Genomic DNA, 23,203 nt, shown 5'->3' with positions numbered 1-23,203 from the left:
CCATTTGACTTTAGTAAATGCTGAAAGAAAATTATTCTCTTCCTTTTTCCATGAACAGTAAAATCAGCCTTAGATTGATTTAGCTTTGATTACACTTTCCCAACTTCCAAGTTATTATATTCTCTTTAGTTCTGCCTACTTCTCTCCACCCTCATAAAATTTAAAATGATGCTTTTTTTTTCTGGGTGTCTGATCTGCTGTGTTGTATTTTATAGGATTAAGTCTTCCTTGAGTTCATTCTGATTATATTAATATTAATAATTATTAGTATTTTCTTTAGATTTTTTTCCCCACCCATAGTTTTTGACTGTTTGTTAGGACTTTGATTAGTTATTTCTTTTTAATTGAACATGAATGACTTTTTTTCTTGAAAGCTTGTAATATTTCACTTTTAAACCATTTTGCACATTGGTCATTTCTGTTTTTTCAGCCTTCTCATGTTATATTCCCTTTATCAGTTTATATTAGTTAATTTCCTTTAAAATAGTATTTAAATAAGAATTTCATATTTCTTCAAAAATAGCTCTGGCTGTTTTTTCAGAAACTTGTGTGTGAACTTGGAAAGAGCCTATTAGTTTTTCAAAACCATTGATAAGATTTAGGAATTATCTGAACCAACAGCTAAAAGAACACCAAATCCCAAAATGAGGAATATTTAAAGAAGTGATGTATGATGACACAAATATATTAATCTGGGCCTGACTTCACATTTAGCTATCGGGAAATACTGGACTTGAGGGATAAAGTGTCTAAAATATGTGATATTTTGCTGTCTTATATGACTAAATTGCCTAAGTAACTTAATTTTTTTTTTTTTTAAAGATTTATTTATTTTATTTAATTCCCCCCCTCCCCCAGTTGTCTGTTCTCTGTGTCTACTTGCTGCGTCTTGTTTCTTTGTCCATTTCTGTTGTCATCAGCGGCACGGGAAGTGTGTGCGGTGCCATTCCTGGGCAGGCTGCACTTTCTTTCGCGCTGGGCGGCTCTCCTTATGGGGCACACTCCTTGCGCGTGGGGCTCCCCTAGGCGGGGGACACCCCTGTGTGGCACGGCACTCCTTGCGTGCATCAGCACTACGCATGGGCCAGCTCCACACGGGTCAAGGAGGCCCGGGGTTTGAAACGCGGACCTCCCATGTGGTAGACGGATGCCCTATCCACTGGGCCAAGTCCGTTTATATATGCTGCAACTCATGCTTTGAGTATAATTTTAAGCCTTAAAAGTTAACATGTAACTGTGTGTTTTTGTTTCTTTTTCTTTAGGCCTCGAAGTAGAGGAAAAACTACAATGGAGGATGAGGACAGCATGGATGGTTTGGAGACAACAGAAACAGAAAATATTGTGGAAACAGGTATCAAAATGTAATAAGGATTTTTTAAAAATGTGCATAACAATGTGCACAATTCGCCTTTGTGTATCTACTGAGCTCTAAAATTTCCATCTGTCTACATAGTTTGATAACTAAGTAGATGGTAGAAAAACTGTTCTCTATGTCTTTTTTTCCCCTTAAGTCCTGGTTAAGTAAGAATTGTTTAATAGCTATAGATAAGTGTTTTATCAAAGAAAAAAAAAAGGTGGAACAAAGAATAGTAGATCCAGTTCAATAGTATAATGCTTAGTATATTTCTGGTTTAGGCACTATCTAGTGTTTGTTTAAAGCTTATTGTGTATATGTGTGTTACATTAGCAAATCATATTGTGAAATGGTAGATTAAATCAGACCACATAGGTTTCTTGTCTGCTGGACTTTTTGATGCCTTCAATAAGCTAATGTGTATTGTGGATCTGAAAAAGGTGGATAGAGTAGGTTTCAAAGTAGTAGTTTCCAAAATTTGTATTTAAGCTACTGATTAATAAATTGTCAAGACTATGTTTCATGTTTTATATGGAGGGAAGCTGCTTGAGATGATCCATTATTGGCAGTGTTGTTCAACAGTTGTTGATGACAGTATAGACATGGTGATAGGCCTTCTCTCTGAAGTTGTATGTCATCTGTCATCTCCTTGACTCTTATAGGATGTCACACAGTTGTTCAAGAAAAGCTAGAAATTGCTATATCTTTTATAATGTAGTTTTCCAGAAAATGCTTATGATCATCAAATGTTGTTGTTATGCACCCGTATTTCTTAGAATGCCATTAAGTATTTTAAAATTCTCACCACCCGTTCTAACCGTCTAGTTTTAATGATTAATGAAGCTTGGGAGTTTAGCATTCTACATTTTACCCTTTGGTGAATATGCATTACCATCTTACTTGAAACTTAAATTTATGTAAGTTCTTTAGTTAAATTTTTTTTGTTCTGTATACTTTTACTTCCTAGTGAAAAATCTTTTTGAAGTTTGTGACATTGTTTCAATATAATGCTTATTTAAAACAATGCTATCAGACTGTACCACTGGTTGTCCCTTTTTGTTGCAGTTATCAACTCTCTTCCTGGTTAAGCACCATTATTCACTGAAGATTTAGTATCTTTCCTTTCATTTTACTCTGCACTGCTTCTCTCATCATTTTTGATTCTCTGTTCAAAACCCTGCTCTCTCAGGATATTGGTTTTCTCCTTGGGAATATCTTGATTCCCTCAAAGATCCTGTTCCCCAGCCCACCTCACCTACTCATTTTTATGGGCATACTGTTTGACACCTTCCTTTTCTAGCTCAGATTCTATGATCCATCATTGCAGTCATTCTCTTATATCCCCTCAGTGCCTTTTGTGTTTTTCTATTGTCTTATTTTCATGACACAAGCCAAACTCTGCATTCAAGCAGCTGAACATGATTGAAGTAAAACACGTAATCTTGCTGACTGGTTTCATTTAAAATTTATTAATCTCAAATGGGTAATGATTGCTACCCTCTAGTCATTTTACTTTTAATTAGAAATTCCTTTTCCCATTATTGAAGATGATCACTTCACTACCTTCTTGTCTCTCTTCAAATTTTTTTTTTGTTTTCATATAATAGAAATTTATGAACATTTTATTTTTAAAGCAGTTAGATGACAGAAAAGTTACATCAAAAGTATTAAGGATTCCCATGTACAACACCCCCACCCCCTCCAACATTTACCCCTAGAGCATCTTATACTAGTGTGGTACTTTTGTTACAATTGAATAAATTTTGAAGCATTGTTACTAACCAAAGTCTGTAGTTTACCTTATGGTTTACACTTTGCACTGTACAATTTTATAGGTTTTGACAAAATGTATAATGGCTTGTATCCTTCATTGCAATAGCATGCAGAACAATTCTAATGCCCTAAAAATGCCCTGTGTTTCACCTAGTCCCTCTCCCTCCCCTCAAATCCTCTGGTAACCACTATCTTTATTTCAACACTATATGTTCTTCTTTTACTACAATAATAATGAGTTTACTTTGATCCATGGTTGTATTCCTCCCTTACGTTCAGTCATTCCTCAACCTTGAGGATTTTGGTATGATGATGCCCACTCTGTTTCAGATTGAGAGGGGGCTTAGATCTTATGGAAAAGATGGATTTCTTTAAACTTCTGATACCCCTTTCATTTTTCCTTCTTTAGCTGATGATCTTGCTTATTTCAATGAAAAAAAAAAAAAGGCAGTAAGAAAAGAATTTCCATATTACCAACCATCAAATATATTTTCCTGTTTGTACCTCTATCAATATATTCTCCCTTCCCTCCTGATAAAATGCAGTGAAGAGTCTTTTTGCCTGAGGCCAGCTCTTCAAGTTGCATCCTGGATCCTATCCCCTTTCACCTATTGTGGACTTTGCACCTGCAGTTTTCCTTGCTTTCTTGCATCATGAAAATTCCCACCTCAGTGAATCATTTCCATTAGCATAAAACTTGCTGCTGTACCGCCTCTCTTAAACACAAATACCCTCTCTTGATCACACACCTCCTTCCAGCCACTATATTGACTCTTTGTTCATCTCTATAACAATAAATCCTTGAAAGTGTCCTCTGTACTTATGGTTGCTACTTATTTTTACCATTTTTCTATGAACCCAATGTGTTCAGGCATTTTTTCTTGAATTCTACCAAACTTGTACTTGTCATGGTCACCAGTGATGTCCACACTGTTCATCCTAGTTAACCATTCCGTATCATTTCATGTAGTTAACAAATCTCTTCTTCTTGAAAGTTTCTTTTATTGACTTTGAGGACATCACACTCTTGATTTTTTCCGCTACTGCACTTGTCCCTCCTTTTATTTTACTTAGTCCTTTCTCTTTCTTGGCTTAATCCTCTGGTCTTTCCCCCATCTTCTCATAAGGTGATCTCATTCAGTTTATTTTATTTCATTTTTTAAAGATTTATTTCTCTCCCCTTCCCTCCCCTCCCACCTCCGTCGTCTGCTCTCATGTCCATTTGCTGTGTGTTCTTCTCTGTCCACTTGCATTCTTGGTGGCACTGGGTATCTGTTTATCTTTTTTGTTGCACCATCTTGTGTCAGCTCTCTGTGTACAGTGCCACTCCTTGGCGGGCTGCGCTTTTCGTGCGCAGCGGCTCTCTTTGTGGAACATATTCCTTGCACGTGGGGCTCCCCTACGCCAGGGACATCCCTGCGTGTCTTGGCACTCCTTGTGTGTGGCAGCACTGCGCGTGGGCCAGCTCACCACATGGGCCAGGAGGCCCTGTTTTGAACCCTGGCCCTCCTATATGGTAGGTGATTGCTCTATCAGTTGAGCCACACCTGCTTCCCCTCATTCAGTTTATTTGTTTATTTACTTCTCTCCCCTTCCTTTTCCCCTCCCGGTTGTCTGCTCTCTGTGTCTGTTCGCTGCATGTTCTTCTGTGTCCACTTGTATTCTTGTCAGCGGCATGGGGAATCTGTGTCTCTTTTTGTTGCGTCATCTTGCTGCATCAGCTCTCCCTGTGTGCGGTGCCACTCCTGGGCAGGCTGCACTTTTTTCCTGCTGGGCGGCTCTCCTTATGGGGTGCACTCTTTGCATGTGGGGCTCCCTTTGCACGGCATGGCACTCCTTGTGTGCATCAGCACTGTATGTGGGCCCAGCTCTTCACACGGGTCAGGAGGCCCTGGGTTTGAACCTTGGACCTCCCATTTGGTAGGCGGATGCTCTATCCATTGAGCCAAATCCCCTCCCCCCCCCCAATTCAGTTTAGTAGCTTAAATATTATCTATTTGCTGGTGACTCTAAAAATAGAGTTGCTTTGACCACAATGTGCACCTTCTGTTTGCTTCTCAGTGTCTCTTCTTAAATATCTGAAAAGCATCTTAAACTAAACATGACCTCTCTGGAACTTTTTAGTGTTAACCTGGAGACTTCTCCTCTTCCAGTGTTCCTACTTAAGTAAATGTTACCAGGTAATTGTTTAGGAAAAAAGAAAGGATTTTTTCTTGATTTCTCTTACTCAGTAGCCCGGTCATTTGAAAATCCTTTGGTCTCCACCCTCACAATATATTCTGAATCCAGCCACTTCTGACCTCCTCCACTGTTGTCAGTCCACCTCTTGCCAAAACTGTCCTTGTCTGGCTTGCTGCAATAGCTTCCTAAGTCATCTCACTGCTTTCACTTTTGTACCATTATGGTTTTGTTCTTTACAGAATAACAAAAGTGATCCTTGTAAAACCCAAAAAGTAAGAGCCTTTTACTTCCTTGCTATCAACCATTCAAAGCCTCCAGTAATACTTAGAATAAAATCCAAAGTCCGTACTGTGATCTGACCATAGCTATCTGTCTAACTACATCTCTCACATTTCCCATGTTCACTGGGCTCCAGCCATACTGCACTCCTTGCTATTCCTGGAGTACAGTAAATATATTCCTTTCTTAGGCATTTGTACTTCCTGATTTCTTTGTGTCGAATATTTTTCTCTCAGATTTTCACATGCTTATTCCTTCATTTCATCAAGCCTCGACTCAGATGCTGTCTCCTCAGAGAGACCTTCCGTGACTACTTGTCTAAAAAGCAACACTTGACACTCTTTATCTCTTCTGCTTTATTTTTCTTGCTAGTATTTAACAGATAGACATTATGTTACGTATTTGTTTATTGTATATCTTATACAGTATAGTGTAAGCTTTATGAGGTCAGGGAATTTGTCTTGTTCACTCATTTATCTCCAGTGTCCAGAGTACTTCCAAGTACAAGTACATGGTAGTAGTCAATTCATTAACTCAAGCAGTATTTTTAAAGTTATATTTTAATAGGAGCAGTATGTTATCTTTTACCATGGCCTTTTATACTTAAGCTAAAATAAAGCCCAGGATGTTAGTCCTTGCTCTGCCTTTGTTCTTGGAAAGTCCTTTTAGTGAACAATAGGGCAAAGAGAATGGTAGAGGGAAGAATAAAGAACTATTGTTAAACTACCAACCTGCAAATAAAGCCAAGCAAAGAGAAGAGTTCCATAAATTTCTAGTCATTTCAAAAGCAAATAGAAGTCTACTGAAGGGTTTCCTGGAAGGTTCTCTTAGACCTGTAAATTCTATGCCTTCGTGTATTCTTTAATGATTTTTAATAATATAAGAGTGTAGGGATCAGTTTGTTAATGTTTTTTAGGAAGAAAGTCTTACCTTTCTTTTGTTTTTTTTTTGTTTTTTGTTTTTTTTTTAAATATTTATTATTTTTTTAAATTACATTAAAAAAAATATATGAGGTCTCATTCAACCCCACCGCCCCCGCCCCCCACTCCCCCCACAGCAACACTCTCTCCCATCATCGTGATACATCCATTGCACCTGGTAAGTTCATCTCTGAGCATCACTGCACCCCATAGTCAATGGTCCACATCATAGCCCAGACTCTCTCACGTTCCATCCAGTGGGCCCTGGGGGGATCTACAGTGTCCCGTAATTGTCCGTGAAGCACTATCCAGGACAACTCCACGTCCGGAAAACGCCTCCACATCTCATCTCTTCCTCCCGTTCCCCATACCCAGCAGCCCCCATGGCTACCGTTCCCACACCCATTCCACATTTTCTCTGTGGACATTGGATTGGTTGTGTCCATTGCACACCTATGTCAAGTGAGGGCTTAGATTGCACATGGGTACTGTGCATTCTTCCCGCTTCTAGTTGTAGACACTCTAGGCTCCATGTTGTGGTGGTTGACCTTCTTCAACTCCATGTTAGCTGAGTGGAGTAAGTCCAATAAGTCAAAGTGTAGGAGCTGATTACCTTTCTTTTGGAGATGGGGGCCTTCACCAGGGCCAGAGCATTTTCCTATATGAATAAAATCATTCTAAATAAAGTACTAGTTACCTGAAGAAAAGAGTCTATTTCTTTTCTTTGTGAATCATTATATAATTAGGGCTTTCCAACCAACCCTATTTCAGTTAATTATAATGAGTTAATTATGATTTAGCTAATTATAATTAAAATTTTCTTTTCAGTGTTCAGAAAATTAATATAGTTTGGCTACTGGGAGCACCTTGTTTGCTGGCTTCTGAGTTCTTTTTAATATCCTCTCAAAACTTTTCAAAGCTCATTGCTTTTTGTCAACAACATGTTTCAGGCTCATCTTTAAAAACTCCCTGTCTCAAGATATAAAATGAGCTACTCTTTAAGGACTTTTAGTTCTTTTTAGCTGATAATAAGAATAGAGACAAAATTCTAGGCTTTAGGGAGGCATATTGTTCTTTTTAAAAATTAGTTATGTTAATCCACTTTAGTGAAATTTCATATGAGTTTATATATTCACTTATAAACACAAGTTTACATTGATAATGACCTCTAGCATAAATTTTTTCAGTTCTACTTTTATTTTTTAAATATTTTTGAAAAAATATAATTTTTTACAATATTTTCAACTTAATCACTATTCACACTGAATACATATGGTAGCTTAACCTACTCAAATATGATGTTTAAGAAGCCAAAACTGTTCTAGCTTTGTTAAAAGAAAAGTACTGAAGACTGTTGTCATGATGGTTAGTTAACAAGGCAAGGAAAAGCACCGTTCAAATTATAGTGTTAAAATTTCTGTGTTCATTTGTATTATGGATTCTTCAAGTGTTAATGTCACACAGGCATAGCAGTGTTCAGTGGACTCCTTAGAAAAATATGCAATTCTCAAATCATGTACTTCCTCAGATAAAACATTAGGAGCAAAATTCAATGTTTCTAACATGATATGCCATAAAAGTGAGGAATAGTTCTCATTTGTCAAATTACTACCTTGGAACCTAGTAACCAGAGGCATACTTGGTCTGTAACAAATTACTTCCAGTTATCATCAGGCCTTCTTCAGAAAAAGGAGATTCTTTTTGATGGGGACAAAAGCAAATTGAAGAATGAACTGAGAAATATACTTAACAGTTAGAACTTAAATTTACTCATTATAAAAAAGTTTAGGCCCTAGTAAGTGTTAGTTAACCCTAAGGAACCAGTTTAGCCTCAAGGAACATTTAGTAAGATTTAGCGGTCATTTAATTTGGTGCTTTGTCACAACTTGACTGGTGTTTCTTTCATTGCTGTCTTGACATCAAGCTATGGGACCAATTCTATTTTCAGTAAATGTTTGACAGCTTTTTACTTAATTACTGTCTCAGCACTTTTATTAAGCATGCAAGACTAACAAAACTTTGGCAATGCATAAGTTTGACACAGTGATGAAAGAGCTTTTATAATTAAGCCTTCTAATACTTCACGGTGTGAAATTGTGCCACATCCACCAAAAGAAGGCCCTGTCTACTCAAATATTTTATTACTTCACCCCAGAACAAACTCCTTTGCATTAGGATTCATATTGCTCTTGACCACAAGATCTTCCAGAGAAGAGCCATCACTAGTAATGAGGTCATTAAATTAGTCCTGAATTTGGTCCATAGTTCGTGGGAGATCTTGAGCTGAAATCAACCACTCATGTTCTTCCTCATTCAGCATTTCTTGGAAACAGTGTTCAGTAAATTCTTCTTCCCACAACTCTTCTGTTTGTCTGTTGAATTCTTCATTTTCCATTCACATGTACTCTGCAAATGGATTGTCATCTTCATGAGAATGCCTGTTAATAATCACATCTTCATTGATGATGCTTGGGCTAGTACTACTGTGACTTGGATCTTTCATGGTTGGGGTTACTTGTGGTTTTTACCTCTCTCCCCACCCCCCTGCTGCAGCCAACAAAGCTTTTCAGCCTCCCTGGATCACCACAGGCAGTGCTGCTTCCCTGCTCAACATGCACTTTGCCCTCTAGCATAATTTTTTAATGTAGTTACGAGCATAAACCATAGCTATAGTCCTTTTATAATTTGATGAGCCGATTATTTTATAATTAATGTTCAACAAAAATGAAGTTCATATCCATTATTCTTTAAAAATCTCAAAAAGTAATATTAACATAATAAAACGCCTGGATTTTGATATCATGATGTACCATTTGTGACTAACTTTTGAGTGACTTTGACTAATAATGTCTAGTCATATTAATTTAAGGGTAAAAATCTTGTGGTCCAGTTATTTGTTTAGTTTTGATTAGGGACTGTTACTCTCCTAATGACTATTGGTTCTTATTTATTGGTGGCTTTCAATTGTTAGTGTTTATTTGGCACAGGCAGAAAAGATAGGGGTCTTCTGCTTGATCAGTACACTTTATCAGATAGGTGGAATTGAGTTTCAATGTCATATGTATTAATTCAGCTCCTTTTTGGTCTATTAATGATTATATACATATATATATATGTTATATATGGTTATATACATAAGTTTAATTATAAAAGTTTATATAAAACTGTATGCTTTTGTTTGGTTATATTACTTTAATTGTCATTATACTAAAAGCCATGGATCTACCTTGGATAGATTGTATGGTATGTGAATATATATATAAATAAAACTGCTTAGTAAATAAATAAATAATTGTGCAAGAATAGCCAGAAATAGCAAATATATACTGTAGGGGAAGCATAGAGAGATTGAGGGGTGAAGAATATTCTTGTTTGTTTGTTAGTTTGTCTGTTTTTTATTATTATTACTGAAATAATGAAAATGCTCTAGCAATCATTGAAGTGATGAATACACAAGTATGTGATTACACAAACTACCATTGGGAAGCGGATGTGACTCAAGTGATAAGGCCTCCGCCTACCATATGGTAGGATCTGGGTTCAATCCCTGGGGCCTCCTGGTGAAAAAGAAGAAGAGAAAGCATGCCTGCACAGTGAGCCAGTGCCTGCGTGGTGAGCCAAGTGCCCATATGGTGAGCCGAGTGCCCGTGTGTTGAGCCAAGGGCCCATGTGAGTGCCCGTGTGGCGAGCCAAGTGCCAACACGAGTGCCTGCATGGTGAGCCAGTGCCTGTGCAGTGAGCTGAGTGCTTGCATGGCGAGCCGAGTGCCTGTGTGAGTGCCTGCGTGGTGAGCCACTGCCCATGCAACTGAGTCACGCAGCAAGATGCTGATGCAACAAAAGAGAGACGAAGGGAAGAGTCAGGGTGAAGTGCAGCAGAGCCCAGGAACTGAGGTGGCGCAGTTGACAGGGAACCTCTCTCCACATAGAGGTCCACAGGATTGAATCCTGGCGAATCCTAGAGGAGAAAGGCCAGAGGAGAGGACAAAGGGAGAAGTAGATACAGAAGATCACACAGTGAATGTACACAGACAGCACAGGCAGAAGGGCGGGGAAGGGGGAAAGGAAGAGAGAGGAAAAAAACCCATTGATTGCACACTTTGGGTGAATTGTATGCTTTATTAATATGTATCAGTAAAACTGATTTGTTAAAAAAAGAAGGTGATCCAAAAATTAAAGGAAAAAAACCACTGTTGTTTATACATTTTGAGTACAGCTGCCAATTGGCACTCACGGTTTCTCACTTATGGTATCAGTTGGGACGAATCAAAAGCCTAGATCCTTATATCACATTGTCTAGCTATACCGGTTAAACTTTTATCTCCTTTTCTTACCTTCTTCTGATAGGCTTATAATTTTATTTTTTTTGAGCTATGATTTTTTTTCTTGTTATAAAAATATTTTATTAAATTTAATATGCCGTTTAAACATTATGTATATTTTTGGTAGATAATTGCCAAGTAGTTCTGGTGCTCTACCTTTTGGGTACATGATGGGATTACAGTTCCTGGCCTCTGAGAGGCCATGTGGTTAGGTACCAGTGAATTGTGGGTGGAAGTCACTTCTGGACTAAAGCGAAATGCTTCAGACATAGCTGTTGTACGTGTTTGAGATGCTCACTGCTTTGAGGGCTTGGGTCATATAGTTAGAAAATGTGGAGCAGGGATGCATTTATACATATTTAGTCTGATTAGCCAGAACACATTATTTTTCCAACTTGATGTTTAAAAATAAATTGTTATTTATTGTCTTATAGCAAATTATTCCAAAACAAAATGGCTTAAAAGAACAAACATTTTATTATATCTTATGATTTTGGAGGTCAGAAATTCAAGTAGGGCTTGGTTAGGTTAGTTCTGCTTTGCAGGTGTCAGCTGGGATCACCTGATGCTATTCATTTTTGGCAGTTGTGCTGGTATGGAGGAGCCAAGACAATTTTAATCATGCCTAGTTCTTTCATGCGGATGGCTAAAAGCCTGGCCTTAACCTAACCCCATTCCTGTTATCCATAGTTTCAGGACCTCTCCACATGGTTTCTTGAGCCAGGGTAGTGAGACTTATATGATGGCTTAGGACATGAAGGTGGAGCTGTGAGTCCTTTTAAAGGCTAGACTTGGAGTGGCATAGTATCATCCTTTTCTACTGGAAAATGTTTACAGGCCAGCCTACATTCAGGAGTTACAGGAGAGGGGAGAGTAGACTACCTTTAGATGGGAGGAGTATCAGAAAATTTCAGCTATTTTTAATCTACAGAATTTTAGTTATGGTTTACATGCTATTACCAATTTACTTTTTGTATTTATAAATTAAATATTTTGAATTGACTGTAGAGTTAATAAAATATTTTGGCCTCACACCAAATAACTTTACAATTTAAATTTAATCTTTGAATTTAAAAATCATCTATATTATATATTTCTTTTGTCCACACTACTGACTTTTTGGTTCTTGAGGAAATAAACTGTTCAGAAGCACTTTACATTTTTGATTATAACTTAATTTGTTAGTTTCTCTAGGCTACAGACTTCTCAAAAAAATCCCTACTGGAGGGAACTTTTCTGGAAATTATCCTGGTATATAAATACCATTCTCAAAAATCTGCAGCCTTTCTGTCCTGGGATTAATATGCTGAATCTCTAGTGGGCATTTGCTTGAATTCTTCCTTCCATGTTTTACTTAACCCAAGATTAAATAATGCCTTAAGTTTACATTACCCAGGACAGCTTACTCAATTCTGTTTCTTGTTTTTCTGTTTCCTCCTATTTTCTAGAATTTGTTGTATAGAATTGGGAATTATTCTTTAAATGTTTGGTAGAGTTTGCCAGTGAAACCACCTCAGCCAAGCGATTTCTCTTTCAGAAGTTTCTTGTTTGTGGTTTTGACTACTAATTTAAGTTCTTCAGCAATTATTGGATTATTCAGGTTATCTGTTTAACTTAGGGTAAGTTTTGGCAGTTTGTGATTTTTGAGTAATTGGTTCAGTTCATTTAAATTGTTGAATATTTGTGTATAGACTCTTTTATAGTGTACTCTTATTATCCTTTTAATGTCCGTGGGGTATATAGTGATATCTTCTCTTTCATTCTTCATACTGGTAATTTGTGTTTTCTCTCTTTTCTCTGTCTTGATAGAGACTTATCAATTTTACTGATCTTTCCAAGGAACTAGTTTTTGGTTCAATTTATTTTCTTTATCATTTTTCTTTTTTTAATTTGTTTTCTGATCTTTATAGTCTTCTTGCCTTAGTTTTATTTTGCTGTTCTTTTTATAGTATCTTAAGGTGGAAACTTAGATATTAATTTGAGACCTTTCTTATTCTCTAACATAAGCATTTGGTGCTGTGGATTATCTCTGTGCATTGCTTTAGCTGCATCCCCATAAAGTTTGATGTGTTGTATTTTCATTGTCATTCTTTAAAAATATTTTCTAATCTCTACTGTGACTTCCTCTTTGATCCATCTGTTATGTAGGGGTGTTTATAAATTTCCATGTGTCTGGAAATTTTGCTTTTATCTTTCTGTTACCAACTTACAGTTTAATTCCTTTATTATCAGAAAACATTGCATGTTTTCTATTCTTTTAAATTTGTAAGATTTGTTTTATGAGCGAAGATATGGTTTATCATAGTGGATGTTCCATGTTACAAATGTAAAGAATATGTATTCTTCTATATTGGGTTAACTATTCCATAAATGTCAATTAGTTCCAGTTGGTTGATGATGTTATTCAGTCCATCTGTATAATTGCTGATTTTCTGTTCATGTTCTATGAACAATAACTGAGAAAAGAATATTTAAGTCTCTGAATCTGATTTTTAATCTGTTACTCCTTTTGGTTCTCTCAGGTTTTGTTATTTTGAAGCTCTGTAATGATATACATAGCCATTTAGGATTTTTTAAGTCTTCTTGGTGAATTGATCCTTTTTTCATTATATAATGGTCTTCTTTAAACCTGTTAATTTCCTATGTTCTGCAGTCCACTTTGTTTGATAGTAATATGGCCACTTCAGGTTTTTGTGTTTTTTTTGGGTTAATTTTTCATTTTTAAAGAAGCTTTAGATTATATAAATATTATATAAAAAATATAGGGGATTACCATATATTCCACCCCCACCCCTCCCACTTTCCCATTTCAACATCTTTCATTAGTGTGGTACATTTGTTGCAGTTGATGAACAAATATTGAAGCATTGCTACTAACCATGGAGTGTAGTTTACATCATAGTTTACACTTTGCCCTGCACAATTTTATAGGCTTTTTTTTTTACAAAATGTATAATGGTATGTATCTATCATTGCAAAGTCATGTAGGACATTTCTAATGTCCCCAGAGTACCCCATGTTACAACTGTTCTTCCCTCTCCTTCTCCTCAGAACCTTTTGTGACTACTGCCCTTATGTCAATGATAGAAGTTCTTCCATTGTTAGAATAATAATAAGTCTACTTAAGTGCATAGTTGCATTCCCCACCTAATTTGTTCATTCCTCAATCTTGAGGATTTTGGCATGGTGATGCCCACTCTGTTTCTGACTGAGAGGAGACTTAGATCCAGTGGGACAGATGGATGGAACTGTCTTGCTTGCAGTTGTAGATACTGTTTTTTTGGGGGGGGCGGGGCTGGGCATTGCTCATCATTATCCTTTTGTTAATTGTCCTGGGCAAGTCCAATAAACTGGAAAGTAGGTATTGCAACTCTGCTGAGACTCAAGGTTCAACTGACATGAACAGACGGAATATTTAAGTCTCTGGGACATATATTTAATAAGTATAGTGCTAGTTACATGTTCAAATAAAAGGGATAGAAGAGCCATGTGTAAGGAAATTATAAATGAATCTAACACTGTTACTTTGGGGAGCATATATTAGAAAGTAAGTCCCTCTGACAGGGTGTCAAATTCTTGAGATTGTTTGCCCTGCCTATAATGTCTAGATGTCTCTAGAGCCCTTAGGAGCCCCATAGGAGGCACTGTTTACTGTGGTGGTCAATAAGAGCCTGCTAAGATGTACATATCTGTATTTAATATTTTCCCCTTTTGGTCAAGGTCATTTTCCAGATGCATCGCTGGTTGGCACTTGGTAATAATCCTTCAGTGCCAGGGAGGCTTATTCTTGGGAGTCATGGCTCAAGCTGGGGGAAGGTAGTGCATTTATATGCTGAGTTTTGATTAGAGGCCACATTTGAGCAACAAGGAGGTTTTCGTGGGGTAACTCTTAGGCATTATATAATACTAGGCTAAGTTTCAATTTCTTTGGAATAAGTTCATAAGCACAACCATCAATATCAAGGACCTAGTGTAATAATCTGTCTTCCTATGCTAGGCACTGCCCATGTACTTGGGGAGTTCTTGCTTCTCTGTTGAGAATGTAGCAGGATGGGTATTCAATATTCTTTGGTCTCCACCCTCTGAGACAATAACCCATGACCTCTTGAACATATTCATATGCTGTAGAGGCATGCCCCAGGTGCACACCTTCCCACAGATCCCCTTATCACCAACACCCCATACCAGTGATTCTCCCTTGCCACAGTTGTGACCCTTCTATGATCCAAAACCTCTCCAGAAATGAAGCTAAAAACAAAACAAAAAGAATAATAACAAATAAAATAAAAAGAATATAAAAATAAAGGTAAAAATAAAAAAGTAAAAAAATACAGTGACAATAAAATTTTTCTTCAGTGTTTCATCACCATAAAATCTGTTATCTTGGATGAACAGTGACAGTTTCTTCCATATGTTCCAAAGTGTCTAATTTTTTTTTGTTTTATCTTCCAAGAAGCTTTAGGTTACAGAAAAGTCACATAGAAAATACAGGGAATTCCCATATACCATCCTCCTCCCCTTTCCCCTATTAATAACATTTTCCATGTGTATGACACATTTGTTACAATTGATGTACAAATAAGTACTCACCATGGTAAATGGTTTACAATATGTTTTACGTTTTGCACCATACACTTTTAGAGGTTTTGTTTTTTGTTTTTTAAATTAAATTGTCTTTATTTTTTTTTTAAGGCACATAAATCACAAAAAATGTTACATTAAAAAATATAAGAGGGAAGTGGACTTGGCCCAGAGGTTAGGGCGTCCGTCTACCACATGAGAGTTCCGTAGTTCAAACCCAGGGCCTCCTTGACCCATGTGGAGCTGGCCCATGCGCAGTGCTGATGTGCGCAAGGAGTGCCCTGCCACACAGGGGTGTCCCCTGCATAGGGGAGCCCCATGTGCAAGGAGCGTGCCCCATAAGGAGAGCCGCACAGCGCGACAGAAAGTTCAGCCTACCTAAGAATGGCGCTGCCCACACGGAGAGCTGACACAACAAGATGACGCAACAAAAAGAAACACAGATTCCCATGCTGCTGACAACAGAGGCAGACAAAGAAGACAACGCAGCAAATAGACACAGAGAACAGACAACCGGTGGGAGGGAAGGGGAGAGAAATAAATAAATAAATGTTTAAAAATATATATATATAAGAGGTTCCCACATACCCTACACCCCACCCCCCACTCCTCCCACATCAACAACTTCCGTCATTATTGTGACACATTCATTGCATTTGGTGAATAAATTTTGGAGCACTGCTGAACTGCATGGATTATAGTTTACACTCTTCCCTAGTACCTTCAGTGGGTTATGGCAGGATATATAATATCCAGCATCTGTTCCTGCAGTATCATTTAGGACAACTCCAAGTCCCCAAAATGCTCCCACATTGCATCTCTACTTCCCTGTCCCTGCCCTCAGCAACTGCCTTGGCGACTTTTTCCATATCAGTGCTATAGTTTCTTCCGTCACAATACTTCTATAGTAGAATACCAGTAAGTTCACGCTAATTTATATTTTATTCCTCCATCCTGTGGACCTGGGTTGGTGATGTCCACTCCACCTCTATATCAAGAGGGGGGCTTAGAACCATAGTGGATGGATGCAATTCTCCTGCTTGGAGGTGTAGTTTTAGAGGTTTTGACGAAATTAAAAATGACCTGTATCCATCATTGCAAGATCATGCAGAACAGTTCTGATGTCCTGTATTCCAGTCCTATATTCCATCTGTTCTATTCTTCCCTCCCCATCCCATCGGAACCAGTGGTAGCCACTAAGTTTCATTTTTTGAATAATAAGGTTCATGGTTACATGCAATAATATTGGGGGCTTGACATATTGGTCTGCTTTCTTTTATTAGGCACTGCCTATGTTCTCACAAGATTTTTGTCCCTGTAATTGAGAATATAGCAGGACTCCCTAGGATAGGAGTTTATTATTTTCTTGTTTATTTTGTGGGTCTCCACCCTTTGAGGTAACACACTGTTATAAGATGAACACTTTCATATTCTACAGAAGCATGTCCCAGGTGAACAGTATTCCACATATCCCTCCACCCTCAATGCCCTGCACAAGTAACCCTCCCCTGTCATAATTTCTAGAAGAACTTCCCCCATTTTGATTTTAACCACAGTCGTACAATCCCCAGTGTTCACCTACTCCTTCCAGCCCTCCCCGAGTTCCATGGGTAGTCCAACCCAACCCCCCATTCTGCTCTCTCTCTCTTTCCATTCAACCCAATTACGTCACTGCACCACTGTAACCCCCATCCGCTGCCCAGCCACCCCCTTCCACCTTATCATAGATTTTCCCCATGCCGAGAATCAGCTCATCACTCTCAACTCCCTTTCTGTCTCCTGATAAGCTGTTTTCCAGACTCTAGCTCTGTGAGTCTTCTCAACTTGCTTGAGTCATAACAGTGAGGTCATGTAATTGTCCTTCAGCAACTGGCTTACTTCATTTAACATAAGCGCTTTTGTTATGTGCATACCTATTTAGGATTTTTATATCTTTCTGGTGAATTGATTCTTTTTTCATTATGTAATGGTCTTCTTTAAACCTGGTAATTTTCTATGTTCTGAAGTCTGCTTTGTCTGATATTAATATTGTGACTTCAGCTTCTTTTTGATTGGTGTTTGCACGGTATATATTTCCAATTCTTATACTTTTATCTACCTATATCTATTGGAAGTTAGTTTCCCCTAGATAGTACATATTTTGGTCACGGTATTTTATTCATTCTTTTTCTTTTTTTTAAAAAAAAAACTCCTGTGTTTAGAGTATTTACATTTAATGCAACTATATAGATGTGTTTGGAGTTAGATATATCATTTTATTATTTCCTTTTCTCTTTGCTTTTCATTTTTCAGTTCCCTTTTTCTGCCTTCTTTTTGGATATTTTAATATCTGATTCCATTTTGATTTATCTTTTTGTTTTGGCCTTTTTTATTTTTCTTTCAAATTCCAGTCAGCAACTTTATTAGTGAACCTCTAATGTGGACTTTAAAAAATATATTCATAGGGGAGTGGATGTGGCTGAAGTGGTTGAGCACCTGCTTCCCACATGGGAGGTTGTGGGTTTGGTCCCTGGTGCCTCCTGAAAAAACCAACTAAACAAAAAAGAAGCAAACAAACAAAACAATGAACTCAGGGGAGCCGATGTGGCTCAGTGATTGAGTGCTGGCTTCCCACATGAGGTCCTGGGTTCAATCTCCAGCCCTGGTATCTAAAAAAAAAAAAAATTATATATATAATATATAATGTAGAGAAGTTGTGTGCTTACAAAACAATCATGTACAATGTGCAGAATTCTCATAAATCATGCCTCCACTAACACTTTAAATTGTTGTGGAACATTTGCTTTTTATAATGAAAGAATACCATCAGTCTGTTACTGCTTTGTTCCATAGGTTACATTTGGTATGTTTTTTCCATACAACTACTATTATTAACACTATATTAGTACTGTACATTTATTATAGTTCATGAGAGAACACTGACATATTCGTACTGTTAACTACAGTTCATCTTTCACCACCATGGTTCACTGTGTTACACAATCCCATGCCTTGTACATTCTATCCAAAGTGTGCATACAGTGGCTCTCACTTTCATCATTGAGCTGTGCAGTATTGACCTCAGTAAATATTTGAACATCCTTAGTCAAAAAGAAAAAAATGCCATACCTCCCTATTATTTACCCTTAGTGTTGATATAATATCTTCTTAGACTTTGATGCAAAAATATTACATTACTGCTGTTAACTACAGTTCATAATTTAGATTAATTGTGTTTTTCCCCCATGCATCATCATATTCTTACCGTGTTTTGGTCTTTTTTTGTATTTTTTTTTTCAGTAGTTCCTCTTGAGAATACAGTCTATCTACTTAACTTCTCACAAGACCATTTAAATTCAATATTTTCCCAATGGAAGCAGAAAGTAGAAACCTTAGCACCTTTATCCTCTTCCTTTATGCTAGTGTTAGTTCTCTTATATATTAATCTACTACACTGAAATTCATATCAGACAATGTTTTGATTCTTTTCTTTTCTTAAACATATTTTAAAGAATTTAGCAGAATAGTAGACTATTAGTTTATCCAGGTTTTTTTTCAGTTTGATTGCTTATTCTTAGCAGTTTTCCTTCTATTTTCCTTTTGTCTGTAAAACCTTTTCAGTCTTTTTAGAGCCAGTATGCTGGCCACAAATTCTCTTAGTTTTCTTCCATTTGAGAATGTCTTTTTTGATCTTCATTCCTAAAGAATGTTTTTGCAGGATATACAGTTCTGAGTTGACATTTCTTTTAGCACAGATTGTTGTGCCACTTCCTTCTGGTGTCTGTGAATTTTTCTTAAACTTGTGGTCACATATACAGAATATAGCATTTCCCATTTTAACTTCTCCATAATTTTTTGATGAGAGGTATGCAGTCATTCAATTGTTTGTTTCCTTCTAAGTGATGTGCCTTTTTCTGAATCCTTTCAAGTTTTTTATTAGATTTTGTTTTCACTTCTAGATTATGATGTGCCTTATCATGGAGTTCTTTGCGTTTATCCAACTTTGGGTTAAATATGTAGGTTTATGTCTTTTGTCAGATTTTGGAACTTCTCACCAATTATTTCCTCAAAAATTTTCCAGTATCATGTTCTTTTTTCTGTCTTTCTGGAATTTCAGTGACATAAAAATTAGAACTTTTGATGTTGTCCCATAGGTTCCTGAGACTCCATTCTTCCCCCCACCTAGTCTTTTCTTTTGTTCAGTTTGGAAAAGTTTTTTATCTATCTTCAAGTTCACTGACTCTTTCCTCTGTCATCTACATCCCATTATTGAACCCATCCAGTGAGTTTTGAATTTCCATTATTGTATCTTTTGTTCTGTTTCAATATGTTTCTTCTTTCTTCCTTTTACACTTTGCTGAAGAATTTATATAGTAACTTTTTAATTTATCTAATTCTACTATTTATATTTCATTGTTATATGTGGTAGATTGAGTCTTCTGTGGATCCAAGAAAATCAGGTCCTTAGAGCTAATCCTTCCTGTAGGCATGAATTTATTTTACGTGGGACTTTTTAATTAGATTACTTCAGTTAAGGGCCTTTTGATTAGATTACTTCAATAAGGCATGACCCAGGGTGGATCTTAATCCTCTTACTGGAATTCTTTATAAATGGGATGGTTATGGAGAGATAAAGACACAGGATTTCAGAGAGAGACCCCCAGAAGCTGAGAGAGAAAGCCCTGAAGCCAGAAGCTGAAATCAGCAGCACACAGTAGCAGAGAGAAAGCCATGAAGGGGGAAGCTGAAAGTCAGTAAGCCCAGAAAAAGAGGGAGAGCCCCAGCAGATCCCACTATTTGCCTTGCCATGTGTGATTGGAGTCCAGGATTGCCAACAGTCAGTCTTCAGGGAGAAAAGCATTACCTGATGAAGTCTGATTGGACATTTTCATGGTCTCAGAACTGTAAGCTTATGTTAATAAATCCCTACTGTAAAAGTCAACCCATTTCTGGTATCTTGCTTTCAGCAGCTTTTAGCAAACTAAAACTGTGTGTGTGTGTGTGTGTGTGGTATAATGTGAATTGAGATGTTCCTAGTTCTTCATATACTAAGTTTAGATTGTAAACTAGATATTTATTATTTAAATCCTATGGAAAATGTTGATATTTTTGAATTATAGTTAATTGTCCTAATTTAGATGCCAGCAATAACTTCCATCTGCCTTCTGTGTGCTGTCACTCTAATGTCTATTCAGTTTTCAAAGCCTTTGCAATGATATTTGGTTCTAACCTGTATGTGTGCCATCCACTGATGAGTCTGGAATTTGGTCAGATATCTGTTCCATCTTTAATGGCCAATAGGAAACTGATCCACATGTGGAGGTTGGGATTGAGCCTTGAAGTTTATCAGTAGGTTTATGGGACTGCTTTCTCCAGTTCCTCCTTTTCCCAATCTCTTTGGTATTTTCCCAGGTGCTCTCTTTTTTTGTCCTCCTCCCAGAGAGCTCTCTCTTTAGTGCTCTGCTTGCACTTCTGGGCCAAATGGCAGGAAGGGTGTAGGAAAGAAAAACCCAAACTCACTGCCATTTTGGGGAGTTATTCATTCCGCTTGTATTTTGAGTGGAAGGAGCCAGATTTAACTTTACCAGGTGTACCTGATGTTTGACTTTATTTTTCGTAAATATTTCAGCAACTGTGAGAGAGTTCAGGCCATAAAGAGGGTTTTCATAGAAAAGATATTACATTAATAGAATTTTTAAAGGATTAGTATTTTTAAAACTTTTTATTTTAAAATGAAAATGTACAAGAATAGTACATAGAACTCCCAAATATTCTTTACCTAGATTCACTGTTAACTTCCTGGCACATTTGCTTTATCATGCTTTCTCTTGACGTGAACAAACATACACACAGGCACAGAAACACACACATACACACAAACATGTACATGTTATTTTTTCTGAACCATTTGAAATAAGTTGCATACATTATCCTCTTTTATCCATGAATACTTAAGTGTATTTTTCCCATATCATCCTATTATATAATGATGATACAGTGATAAAATCAGGAAATTTAACATTTATGTAATTCTTTTATTAACCCATGGTCTGTATTCAAAGTTTTCCAATTATCCCATGTTCCTTATAGTATTTCTTTCTCTACCCCAGATTCCATTTGAGGGTCACGGTATAATTTTACTTGTCCCTAATTTTCTTTATCTAGAATAATTCCTCAGCTTTTGCATACAGTGAGATTTTTGAAAAGTTTTGGTCCATTGTTTTGTACAATTTAGTGTTATCATTGTTTCACGTAATAAGTTTTAGATTGTAATTTTCTCAGGCATTCTTTAAATGTGATATGTCATTCTCAGTATGTCATATTTGAAGGCACATAGGTTGCTTTGTCCCATTATTTAACTTAAAAAAAAAAAAGATATATTATTACTATTTTTACTCCCCCCCCCCCATTGTCTGCTCTCTTGTGTCCATTCGCTGTGTTTTCTTCTGCATCCGCTTGCATTATCTGGTGGCACTGGGAAACTGTGTCTCTTTTTTTGTTGTGTCATCTTGCTGTGTCAGCTCTCTGTGTGTGTGGTGCCACTCTTGGGTGGGCTGTGTTTTTTTTTCATGCAGGGCAGCTCTCCTTGCGGGGTGTACTCCTTGCACGTGGGGCACCCCTATGTTGGGGTACCCTTGCGTGGCATGGCACTCCTTGCATGTGGAAGCACTGTGCATGGGCCACCTTACCAACACGGGTCAGGAGGCCCTGAGGATTGAACCCCTGGACCCTCCATATGGTAGACGGATGCTCTATCATTTGAGCCATGTCCGCTTCCCCCATTATTTAACTTTGATTACTTGATAGGTATCAGTCAGGTTTCTTCACTATAGTAATTGTGGTGGAGATACTTTTAGACTATGCATTTATTCTATTCTCTATTAAACTTTCTTGTATGAATCAATTATTACTACAATGGTTGCCAAAAGGTGACTTTTCTAACCTAACTATCCCTTCTCCATTTACCAGTTATGGGCACTCTGTTGTTGTATGTTTGTATTAATTTATCAGCTTGGACTCGTGTTCTTATTTAATGGGTTTAAATTCATAACTGTTCAGTATAGTTTTTTTAAAAAACATTTTTCCAGAGAAGGCTTGTGTTACTTCTTATGTCTTTTTAGTTAAGTAGCTACGTTTCTTGGAAACTCCTATAGTTTTGTAATCCTCTCTCATTTTCTAACAGTGTAAGTTTAGATTGAGATTGCTTTAAGTATATGGATCTTGAACATGTTGAATTCCATAGATCATTTATTGAGCAGATAAATGAGTTAACCATTTGATAATAACATGAGCTATTTTACCACTGATATCTCTTGCAAGTGTCCTACAAAATGTATTTGGAATTTGTCACATTGTAAGATTTTCTGTATTTTTGCCCAATTTTCCTACTTTTATTTTTTAATGGCTGCTACAATCTATTAAACTGTTTACTTATACATTTTTTCCATACTTAAACCACTGTATGTCATGCTTGAAGAAATTTTCTACTTTTTTTTTTGTTGTTGAATTAATACCTTAACATTAATTATTTTAAAATTTTTGAATTGTTGACTGTCACCTTTGTTTTCTTGTTATGGTTTATTATTAAGTGGCCTTTCCAAAGAGTTGTACTAGCTTGCAGTGCTACTAATGATTAATCAGTGTGTGGATTTGTAAATAACACTTATTTGAAATGAAATTTCATTATTAATTGTAAAATGTTACTTAATATTCCTTTTGACTCCTATATATATAGTAGGGGTCTTAATGTGTTTGTGTCTGTGCTTTGAAGAATTGTTTATTAATATTCTTTTCCATTTTGTGTAATCTCGATTT

The 23,203-nt window shown here is 36.9% G+C and overlaps 1 protein-coding gene across 13 annotated transcripts in view; it reads left to right on the top strand.

The window, feature by feature from the left end:
* The window catches only part of KMT2C (lysine methyltransferase 2C), a 357,676-nt gene that overhangs the window by 115,341 nt on the left and 219,132 nt on the right, over positions 1–23,203 (top strand). For all 13 annotated transcript variants that reach the window (XM_071215365.1, XM_058298034.2, XM_071215363.1 and 10 more), the window contains exon 2: positions 1,263–1,351. In XM_071215365.1, coding sequence (XP_071071466.1) covers positions 1,263–1,351 — 89 coding nt within the window. The remainder of the gene's footprint in view (positions 1–1,262; positions 1,352–23,203) is intronic.

The sequence above is a fragment of the Dasypus novemcinctus genome, chromosome 5, assembly GCF_030445035.2.
Source record: "Dasypus novemcinctus isolate mDasNov1 chromosome 5, mDasNov1.1.hap2, whole genome shotgun sequence".
NCBI lineage: Eukaryota > Metazoa > Chordata > Mammalia > Cingulata > Dasypodidae > Dasypus > Dasypus novemcinctus.
The sequence above is the reverse complement of the archived record's forward strand: the minus strand, read 5'-3'. Positions and strand labels throughout refer to the sequence as shown.